Raw genomic sequence first — 11,694 nt, forward strand, 5'->3', positions numbered from 1 at the left:
CTGTCTTCTCATTCATTCCTCAACCGGACCTCAAGAGCTGCTGTTGTTCACTGGACTTAACAGACAAGAAAACAACTCAGAGGGCTCTGGACACTTGCCCAAAGTCGCAGGGCATAAAAGAGATATATGGGCTCTATACTCCACGTGCAGTGCTCTCCCTACCCCACTAAACTGGCTCCCAAAGGGGTGCTTCCCTCAATTATCCAGACTCTGCAGTCCAGCAAACTCGGGTATCTCCCCTTAAACATCACTCCTGGGTCGCTTCCAACTGGATTTCACCAAAGGAGAGCTCCACAGAACATATCATTAGCCCTCCCATTCAGAAAGGCATCTCTCTCTTTTGGAAACTCTCTTTGCACTAGAGGCCTCAGAAAATCAAAACCAGATTTTAACCGACGATTTACTGAGCTGAAATTAAATACATAATATCACCATCTCACCTCCTCAGTAGCCCATTCCCACTTGGTTTTGCCTGGAACTTTGTAATTGCTTATGTTTCTTGAGAATAGTTTTTTTCTTATTCTTTGATGGCCCTCAGTCCAAGGCAAAAGAGTTCTAACTAGTAATTGTTTCTCTCCTCCTTCCAGAATAAACCAACCAAGAGGCTGGCCTGCTGGGGCAGGTGGGAGCAACATATACTCCTGGGGTCCTACGTAAGAGCCACTTCCTTCAAGCAAGATGGGGGCAAGCTGAGCGGCTAAAGACTCCATCCAAGTGCCATGGGGCTTAAAGGCACCATCCAGTAGCACCACTTTTCAGTGCTATCGCAAGGGTAGTTTTGATGCCCTTCTTCTCCATACAGCAAACCCAAGTTGTGGATGTGAGCATCCCAATCTCTCCCCCACCTCTTTCTCCTCTCCATAACAACTCTCACTGCATCAAATTCTGTGGTAGCTGGACCTGGACTCTCCAATCTTCAAAGAAAAGAGAACTATTGCATTAATGGAGCACCCAGACACAGAAGAATTTCAGGAAGGCACGAGGAGGTGCCCAGAGAAGAAAGAGACCTTCTGTGGGGAAAGAGGACTTGAGAAAAACACTTGGTTGGAGTGTGCTCTCTCTAATTGCTCCATGGCCGGCCTACCCAGGAGGGACCAGCCTTTAAGGGAACTGCCAAAAAATGGTAAAATAAGACTTACTACCTTCACGCCACCAAGGTAAGTATGAAGGGCAGGGAACAGAGACATTTCCCGGAGAAGAATGAGGCCAGCACACATATCGATCAAAGGTTCCATTACAAAAGGTCCCTGTGGAGAGAAAACGTCCTGAATGAGAGCAATATTGGAGCACCAGGGCCACTGATGGAGGCAGAGCCCCCTTCCTGGCATGGGAAGCTGGTGTACCCTATGCAGGAACTAGCCCAGGTGTCCCCCTGTCCAGATAGGTCAAGGATGAGGAACAGCGTGGGGAGGAGGGAATGCTTAATGCACCCCCAAGCACTGGCTTTGTCTACCCAACCTGACCTTTGGCAGTGGTCCCGTCAGTTATGTTAGTGTGCACGTCACGCTGATGTTGGTTTATTTTACATAGACTGAACTATCACACAAACTCGGGGTCAGAAGGACACTTGGAAGTTCAGCCAGTGCCTTCTGTTCCATAATTAACTAAAGAATTGTCAAACTTTCATCAGTTAGATGCTGGCGCACCCTTATTGTGTAATGTGCAAAATGACCTGTGGATATAGGGGGATCTGTAAAGTTGAGGCTCTTGGCTGCACGTATCCAACATAACCTCTATCTGGTCATATTTCTCTGTTTGAAGACCAATCCAAAAATCATTATGAGACATTTGCACCATCTCCAATTCAGGGGACGAGTTACACCCTGGTGCTTGGCGATGAGACACTACAAACACATGGCACAGCCTTATCGACCTCCTGGAATGAAATGAAGGGGTTTCAGGCTGGATCCCAAATGCCCATATTGCAAGCTCCTCACTCCTGGGAACTAAGCATCATTCCTGTCTGCTCCCTATTGGGGCTAGCATGCAGGGGCCACTCAGGTTGAACAACCACGTTACTGGCATCAGGACCCCACAGATGCAGATCTGCCAGGTTAGGAGCCGGCTCAGGGCATCCTGTAGACCTGGTTGCCAAGTGTCAGCACATGGTCTGTGTGAAACAGAGCTCACCTGGCCGAGCTGCTCATGGCATGACTCCAAATAAAGAGGACATGCCCTACTTTGATTTCAGAAAGCAGTATTCCCTAAAGTGAGGGGTGGTTCTTATAACAGATATCAAGCTTTGATTGCCACTAGCCTGGGCTGAAGAAATATTCAGAGGGAGAGGGGTACGGCTTGAAGGCTGAGATTCTTTGGGTCAGGAAAAGGAAGAGAGAGTTTATGGTAGCCTGTCCTCCTCCAAGCCCCTGAATGAAATCATCTGAGAGCAGCCAGGAGGATAAGGAGAGGCCAGATTTCATCAATTAAAAAAGAAAAAAAAAAGAATCTGGATACACCCAAAGAGTCAGCATGAGGGCAGGAGAGGCCATGGACTGATCAAACGATTAACATATTTTCTAGAACACTCTAACCCTAGTGTAGACCTGGATAGGAGAAATATTATGACTCAGATTCAGATAACAACCTGGGGGATGAGGACCTCCTCCCACCCACCTACCCAGGTTAATCTACGACAGTTGCTCATGTCACACGATTTGGTGGTGAGTGTGCTGTGACAGATGACTTTAGATAAATAGTCACATCTATGCATCTATGTATACCCTGTCTCACATGCCACATGCTCTTTTATAATGAGAGGTGGGGGTCTCTCCTCCCTTCCCTTGAACCTGGGTAGGCCTTGGTAACCATCTGATCCAATTGAACGTGGGAAAAATAGCTGCCGAGGCTGGGTCATAAAAGGCAACATGGCTTCTGGTCATGGTTGCCCTGGAAGCCTCACCACCATGCTGTGAGGAGCCTAGTCTGTATGGACAGGCCACATGAAAGTGTTCTGGCCAACGGACTCTCAGCTGGGGGCCACCATCAGCCATCAGTTGTAAGTGCGAACAAGCCTTCAGATGATTCCAGCCACCAGCCACTGAGCCTCGCAGCTAAACTCTAGATATTGTAGAGCAAAAACAAGTCACCCCCACTGTGCTTGGTCTGAATTCCTCACCCAAAGAAACTGTGATGATGATGATGATGATGATGATGATGATGATGATGATTGCCTTAAGACCCTAAGCTTTGAAGCTCTTTGTTACACAGCCATAGATAACTAATACACCTGCTTACCAGAAGGTTCCTTAAGCAAGTCTCTCAGACACTTCTCTTTGTATTGAGCCCACTTGCGAGTTGTTTCCTCAAGGCGGGATCCTGTAACCTGGGCAGAAGAAAACCATGGTGACTCCCAGTTCACTACAGAGGCAACCTTGTGATCATTTCACCACGAGTCTCAAAACTTCCCACTGAAGTGGCCATAATGGCCTGCACCAAGAAACAGAACTTCTTTGGCATCTTATGTTCTATCTTAAAGGTGCATACAAATTCTATGTTCACTCCATAATCTAATCATATTGGTTTTCATAGAGATATGACTTTTTCCCCCAAAAAATCTTCAAGTGAGGCTGACATTTTAAGAGGAGGCAATATGCTCATCCTGAATGTCACACCCTACCAGATGAATAGATGCATGCTTCTAAGATTATGTGGATCTGAAGAAGAGAAGCATCACAGTAAGAAGGGACCAATAATATGTCAGGGAAAGGCTGGAAGAATTGTAGGGACCTGTGCCATCCCACCTGGCTGCCTGTGGGTCCAAAGTCAAAGACCGGGTAGAGAGATGCTCTGCTACTATACTGAGGCCTTGGGATTTTTGCCTTTCTGACATTAACTATCCCCTCCCATAGAACCTTGGGCTTCCCAGATAATTGAGTTGTCTAACAACATCTAATTGTGTATCTGTACTACTTGTTTTGTTTTGTTTTTAACACAACAGCGGGGTTTAAAGGGGTTTTCTCTTCTTTAATTTACTCATCTTTATTGAGCACCTGTTGTGTGCCAGGCTTTGCATCAGGGAGGAATTGAAGGGGATGCAGTGATGGACAAAACACAGTTTCTGCCCTAAAGGACTTAGAATCTGCTAAAGATAAGACAATGTATGGTTGGCTGGCTACCAAAGTCGAGTGATGTTCATACCCTATCGTTCTCTGATCCCAAAGACGCTCATCCCCTAGTGGCTCAGTATTGGCACCACCAGTCACAAACCAGAAACCAGGAGTTGTCCTTGGTTCCTCCTTCCTCCTCCTTCCACATCATCCAACCAGGCACCAGATTCTGTCCTACGCCTCTCTCCTGTCTAACCCTGCCTCCCATTTCCTCCACCTCTGGCCCGGTCCACACTGCTCCAGAGTGATAGGTCCCCAGGGCTGTCCTGCCTAAAGTCTTCCCCTCATGGCCTATAGAGCTGACATCACATCTCAGCCACCCCGGGGCCAAGCCTCTTGACCCCAGTCATGTTCCTCTGTGGCTTTGCATCTTTGCATTTCCCACTGGCCCTCCCTTCCACCCTCATCTTCATCTGGCCCACTCCCTGCTTACCCCAGAAGGCTCAACTCAAGCCTAATGACCCCGATCATACTTGACCACCTCTGTCACTGAAATCTTGAGCTAGGAACCCTTCTCCCCAGTGCCCTGTGACCCCACGCATGACTAAGTCTTGTGTCCCATCATGTTGTATATCATTGGTGTTTCATTTGTCCATCCCCTTCGCTACCCCATACTTTCCTTGAAGGCTAAGACATGCCCTCCATCCCTGAATACAAGCCCTTAGCACAGGTCAGGAGTTACTGTCCTCATTTTCAGCTGAAGAAACAGAGGAACAGGTGTGGGGTGGAGTCAGAGAGGGGATGAACATAGGAAGGGCTAGGTAGGTGAGCTGGGATAAGATCATCCAATTCAGTTGGCTTTGAGGCTTCGTGTCCTCTCACAAGGGTAGCAAACTCAAATGCTTTCTTGGGCCAGGTAGACAGCCTGGAGGAATGAGGGAAGACAGGTGTAACAACAGGTGTAACAACAGGTATAACAACAGTGAGTGGAGAAGCCCAGTGTGAACTGGGGAGATGCTCCACCAAAACGCACTCAAACACAAATACATACACACAGTCAGCATCACAACCACTACGCTCACCCACACCCCCCCACAAAAAAAAAACCCAATCACCTATGAGCCCAGTGGGTGGTAAGTTTCCACCTTCTGAGTCATCAGTCCGGTCTACCCTCTGTCTCCTCTGCCTAGCATGGCCCACCCCCCAATACTATGGAATGCATGATGGGGTCTGTGAATAGCTCTTTTGCATCCTTTCCAGAGAATCACAGGGCCAACTTTTTGAAGAAGAGCTGTATAGGCATGGTTAGACCAGAGGTTACCAAACTTTCTCAAATCATGGCGCCCTTAGTGACTCCATTATTTTTCCACAGTACCCCTAAGCCAAAAGAGATACCTAAAATCCCATTTTTTGAGTAGTTAGGGCCAAACAACGTAAATATTTGCATCCTAACAACTGAGTGCCTGCTGGAGATTGCACAACTTCCCAAACTTGGGAATCAGATTGGGCACCATCGTGTTCCACACTGATGTTTGTGCAGTACTTGCCTTTCATCACAGCAACTGCAAGAAAAAAACAAAAAACAAAAACCAAAAACAGCTTTGCCGAGATACGACATCATCAAAGGGAATGGAACGTGATCTAATGCTGAAACCGTGCTAGTAATTTGCGGGGTCTGGCAGATGTCATGTATCTCTTTGCCTCCTTTGAAAAATTAAAATATCTTACGGCAGGCCTATGAGCTCACAGTGGTGCCTTGAGGCACCTTAGCACACAATCTGGAACCCATGGGATTGGCCAATAAGTAATAATAATGATGAACATGATGAGGAAATAATTGGCATTTATCCTTAGGCTTCAGTTTCCAATAAACTTTCAATCTCCCACAATACTTTCTGTCTCTGAGTTATGGCACAAGAGTCAAGATGGAAGCTTATTAACACGTCGTTTAAGAAAATAAACATCCTAATGGGACTATAGCTGCATCTATATTATTTTTCACAAGTTCAGCAAATAAGTTGATAACGAAATCATCAGCTTCCAGAATCCTCCAAGCCTCCGAAGTAAGACCCTTTCTTGGATAAAGTGCTATTTATATCATCAGGGACCTCACTGGAACTGGCCAAGGAAGAGACAATAAGATCAGTCATGCACGTGAGCTCTGTCCCTGGACTAACTTTACCCTCTTTTCCTGCCCTTTGCCATGACTGATGGCCATGGTCAGAAGAAGAAAAAGGAGGGAAAGGAGAAAGAGAAGAAGAAGGAACCCTACAAAGCACCAAATTTGGTCAATCTAGGGGAGCTGGACAAACAGACTGTCTTCCCAGGTACTTGTCCTAAAGACACGAAAAACGTAAGAGGCAAATCCAAGTTCAGATCCAAACAAGGTAAGGAGGAGAGGAAATAGCACGAATGGATGTTTTCTAACTGGAAAAATCGACTTGATCTTGATTCCTCTTTCCCTTGCACGGGCAACGAGCATCAACGACTAACTTGGCTGAGGAAGGATAGAGGGAAAGGGAAAAAAGACCTTCTGTGCATTGCTTTCAATACATTCTATTGTATTCTTTGTTCAAGAAGGCATTCGCCTCTCTGTAAATCAAACTAAAATTGCAAGAAAGCCCCAAAAGGGGAGAAGTTGGAATATAATCTCAGTATCAGAAATTACCATCTCCTTCCGGACTCTTCTCTCGGTGCACATGCTTCCGTTTCCTTTTTTTCTTTTCCTTTCCATTTTTATTTTAACCAAAAAAGGAAATCATCTAGTTTTACGCTTTCATCCGAAGATACACTGTGAATATGTATCTTTTTCGAGAGTCATACTTCTAAAACACCATTTTAACAGCTTCGTGATGTTCTGTGAATGACTGTGATACAAATTAGTTTTCAAATCCTCCAGCATCGAACAATTACACTGGCCGAGATGCTTGTTAATATAAATGCTGCTGTACTGAAAATATTCGCAATTAAATATTTGAGCACATCTTTATTTGCTTAGGAGAAATTCTTCCAATTGGAATTTCTGGGTCATAGAGTATACACATTTTTAAAGGCTTTTGATAATGGACTGCCAACCTATCCTCGCCAAGCTTTTTTTTTTTTTTAATTTAAAAACATGCACCTTTTTACGCTCCCATCGGCAATCTAGGAAAAGAGCCACAAATTCCCTTCTCAAAGAGCCTTAGAGAGAGAGTCTATGTTTTTTGAACCCAAAGCAAACTGCTAATTAACTTAAATGAGTCTAGCCGGGGAGGTGGGGTGGTGGTGGACTGCTCCAATTTGGAAACTAAACTATCCCTGAGAATTTCTCATTAAGTGAATTTTGGGAAGACTTCCTGCCAGAAAACATGCCACGGTCATTTATATTCCATGCAGGGAACGCGTCTGTGAGCAAAATCCATCATGAAAGTCTAGCAAAGCCTTGTAATGTAAACATCTGGAGGAAAAATATGGGATTTAAGACCGAGAACCAAGAAGTGTGTGTGTGTGGGGGGGGTGCTCATTGGGGTTATAGACGCACCCTGGAGGACAGACAGACCAAAGAGGTTCTGAGGACAGACGCAATGGCAGATGGGGGAGGGGACACTGCTCACAGGCACGTTATTGATTAGGAACACGCCAGACGAAAGGAACAATGTCAGTGTCCTCCACCGGCCTGAGGCACTGAGAAGTTTGCTGATATAACGTATACCTAGTCATGTGTTCACAGCTTCCGTGGGAATGCTAGGGAAGAGCGAACACAGGACTTGCCTCCGGCCAGATACAGTGGTTTCACTTCTCACAAGTCACATAACGGCAGGTGATGGTCATTTAACTCCCATGAACCTTAATTTCCCCACCTGTGAAATGGGCTCAGGACTAGCACTTCTGTGAGAGGCTCGCGGTGGGGATTTAGCAAGACCCATTTAATGATAGAATGCAAAGTGCTGCAGCGATGCTTTGGCACCCAGTGGCCAAGGCACGATCATGTGTACAAGGGGAAGGAGACTGGACAGCTAGCTGAGGGTACGCAGTTGTAACAGGAGATGTCCGGAGAATTGAAGCAAGTACGTGAGTTCTGTGTGGACTCTCCCAGCAACGGCCCTGCCAATATCGAGCTAGTGGCTTCCCAGAGGCTGCCACCACCACAGGGATTCCGCGAAACCATCGATTGGGGCTCACATCCTCAGTCCGCGAAGGCTTGAAGGCAGCCTCTGGGAGAGATCAGACGCAGAGAATTTCGCAGGTGTTTTCTGCCTGTCTGGTTCCAGGTTAGAACCAAAGAAAGCCAGATGAGGTGAACACTTACAAGACCGGGCACCACGGCCCTCCCTAGGTGGGGGCAGGAGGGATTTTGAATCCCAAAGCCACACACAGGGATGAACTCCACCCATGGACCAAAGGAGGAAGAGAACCTTTCCTCAAAGAACTTTCATCACCTGCATTTCTCAGGTGAGTGGGACTGGGGTTCCTTCACGTCATGGTCCAATATGAAAATGGAACCTCAAATGGGAAAAGGGGCCAAAGTCTAGTCTCCCTGGACAAGAATAAAACAAGCTGGGGCACCTGGGTGGTTCCGTTGGTTGGGCGCCTGCCTTCAGCTCAGGTTGTGATCTCAGGGTCCTGGGATCGAGCCCCGCGTCGGGCTCCCTGCTCCGCGGAGAGCCTGCTTCTCCCTCTCCCTCGGCCTGCCTCTCTGCCTACTTGTGCTCTCTCTCTGTCAAATAAATAAAATCTTAAAACAAAACAATGTACCAGAATGCCCACCTGCAGAGGTTGGTCACATACATTATAAGACAACCTTGAAGCCCTCAAACATCACGCCCTGGGGCTACCTTTGCCGACACGGAAAAGTGTCTTCATCTGTAAGTGGGATTAACAGGAGGGACTCCCTTGAGGGGCATGAAATGAATTAATGCGAGGGACACACCTGACACCGCCCCTAGAGCACTGTTCAATAGAAGGCTTAGTTTGTGTTAGCTCTTAGTGTATTTCCTTAAGACATAAGCAGATAGCGAGATAATATTTACAGTCTGATCTTATGTTTGTTGGGGGAGGAAAGGCCCTATATGTAAATAAATAGCAGGAAGAGGGTCTGGAAATACAAGCCCCCAAAGGCGAATGAGGGTGATTTCTGGGTGGTGGGAATACAGTGATTTACAGTTGGTATTTATACCTCTTTGGATTTTATATGTTTATTTTTTTTTGAACAATGAACATTCTATATTTTTATACTAAGAAGAAAGGAAGGAAAAGGAGAAAGGAAAGAAGGAAAAAAACCCACAGGCCATCAACCTTTAAATACTCAGGCCTGAGAAAATTGTAAAACCGGATAGGAGCATATATGGGACGAGTTTAAATGCTATTTACAGAGTTCACGATGACACTGGAAAATGTTTATAAAATGGTGTAAAGGGGGAAAACCGGGATACAAAACACTTTATGCATCATAATTCCGGCTGCCCAGAAACAGGCATAGCAAAAGGATTTGCAGGAAATATGCCAAACTATTAACAGTGATGACCTCCGAATATCAGGCTTATGGTTAATCATGACCGCCTCAATACTGTTTTATATTTCCCAAATTGCCTGCAAGAGCCCGAAAGTGCTTCTAGGATCAGAAAAGATGCAGAACTGACCCTAACAGCAAGCACCATGACAATCCAAATCATAAACCGCTCTTACTTGCTTGATGGAGACCAGCAGCAGCAGGGCGAGCACGGGCCTCGCAGGGGCCGGCGGGGAGCGCTTCTTGGAGCGAGGGGGAGGCCGGGCCCCCTGGGCAGCGGGAGTGTCCATGGGCAGCGCGCGCACTCGGGGCGGGGGTCCCCCTTTCCTTCTCCCGGGCGCTGCCCCACCCGGTGCCGGCCTCACCTTTCCCCCCCCCCCGCCCCCTGCAACTTCACAGGCGCAGGCACGTTTCTCGAACAGTCCAAGATGTACCACAGGCAGCCTCCTCCTGCATTCCTCCCGGCACCGAGCGGGGAAATGTTTGCACAAACCCTCTCCACGCCGCGCGGAGAGCGTCTGAACCCGTCTAGAGCCACCTACCGATGATTATCCGGGGTTTCTCATCAGCAGTGGCTCATCCCCCGCCCCGGCCCCCCCAAAGGCAGGGAGATTTTTCCCAGACCTTCCCCCAAGTCAGCTGTGCTCCCAGGGACTTCCTCAGCAGAGGCCGCCCGGGAGGCGAAGCCAGGCAGCCGGCGGTTCTGCTCGCGAAGCCCTGCTCCGTGCACGAGGCCCGCGGGCCAGAGCCTCGGGGTTCCAGCCGCTGAGCAACAACTGGCTAAAAGGATGGGCCTCGGGCCAGTTGTGCGGTGGGCGTCTTGGCGAGGGGGCACGTTTCTGACGAAGGCCCCAAGGGCAGGGTCTCCTCGGTGGGGGTGTGTGTGTGGCGGGGGGGCTGTCTATGCAAACAGTTCGAGGGAGAAAGCAACTTCTGACCCAGGCCCTGAGGCAAAACCCCAATCAGGACTCAGGTCCCATCTACCGGAGAGCCAAACGACGTGCGGGAAAGTCAAACACACCTCCCGATGGCCCCCTTGTGCCGCCCGGCCCACCCGGCCCAGGCTTGCACGCAAAGCCCCACCAGCGCTTGCTAACGAGCCTCTTTGTGCCGGCTCACCGCGTGCGCATGCGCAGAATCTTTCAGCCGACGACCACCTGCTTCGTGGGTCCTCGCCAACAACCCGGTGAGGGTGTGAGGATTTCTCCACCCGACAGCTGGGAAAATGAGGCGCAGAGAGGTTAGGGTGCTGGGCCACGGCCACAGAGCAGTAAATGGCAGGGCCGGGAGACCCAGCATCACCCGACGCGGCTACCTGGTCAGGTGCTGATCTTCCCTTAACTCCCCACGGATGTTCCTTTTCTCCAGCGGGCCCCTCACGGGGTCTCTGAAAACCTCTGCTCGGCCCTTCTGGCCCCACCTCTCCACGGCCAAGCTTCCCGGCCTCCAGACCAGAGACCCGGGAGGATCAGCTGAGACACAGGTGGGCAAGAGACAAGAAGACCCTGTTGGCATTTAGGTTAGTTTTGTTTTTCTCTCCATTCCGGTCGGACAGAGGCGCTCATCTTCGCTGACTTATCTGAGTGAATGAATTCTGACCGGTGAGGGAAAAACAAGTAAGCATCGCTTCCTAGAAATCCTTGGAAATCTTAAGATCCCCACGTGGCAAGATTTTAAACCTTAGCGGCCAAATGCTCATAGTGAACCAAGACCCCGAAAATGGACTAAGGCAATAGTAGGACCTCTGGAATCAATGTGGTCTTCTCTGGGACAGCAGGCCGAAGAGCGCCCAACGATGCTCCGATCCTTTCCTTACGGCTGGAAAGCCATTCTGGAACCACACGTTAACAACTCTGTCTTCCAGGCTGCACACTGGCAAAGGAAATGACTGTCCGGTAAGAATATTCTAGCAAATCTCTCTGAACTTATTCTCAAAAGCATTCTTTTTCTGAAGGGAGAGGGATTAGGGCCACCCAGGACCTCCCCGCTGTTGGACAGATGCCATCTAGTGATAAGACGTGATAAATCCTCTTCCCACAAGACCAGTGGTCAAGCCTGCAAACACAGGGCTCGCAGGACATGTCCCCCTGCCTGCGCCAGCAGGAAGTAGAGAGTCAGAGTGACCCACAGGGCACCGCCCTTCTCTCCAACCTGCCCCGT

General features: G+C 48.6%; 1 protein-coding gene across 1 annotated transcript in view; it reads right to left on the reverse strand.

The window, feature by feature from the left end:
- The window catches only part of GLP2R (glucagon like peptide 2 receptor), a 51,723-nt gene extending 40,359 nt beyond the window's left edge, over positions 1-11,364 (reverse strand). Inside the window, exons 1-7 of the mRNA XM_028124844.2 lie at positions 11,351-11,364; positions 10,850-10,978; positions 10,654-10,751; positions 10,159-10,314; positions 9,711-10,072; positions 3,235-3,322; positions 1,143-1,247 (exon numbers count right to left, since the gene is read on the reverse strand). Coding sequence (XP_027980645.2) covers positions 1,143-1,247; positions 3,235-3,322; positions 9,711-10,072; positions 10,159-10,314; positions 10,654-10,751; positions 10,850-10,978; positions 11,351-11,364 — 952 coding nt within the window. The remainder of the gene's footprint in view (positions 1-1,142; positions 1,248-3,234; positions 3,323-9,710; positions 10,073-10,158; positions 10,315-10,653; positions 10,752-10,849; positions 10,979-11,350) is intronic.
- Positions 11,365-11,694: the final 330 nt, after the last annotated feature.

The sequence above is a fragment of the Eumetopias jubatus genome, unplaced genomic scaffold (genome assembly GCF_037043125.1).
Source record: "Eumetopias jubatus isolate StellerSeaLion01/CBP00866 unplaced genomic scaffold, mEumJub1_p1.0 scaffold_10, whole genome shotgun sequence".
NCBI lineage: Eukaryota > Metazoa > Chordata > Mammalia > Carnivora > Otariidae > Eumetopias > Eumetopias jubatus.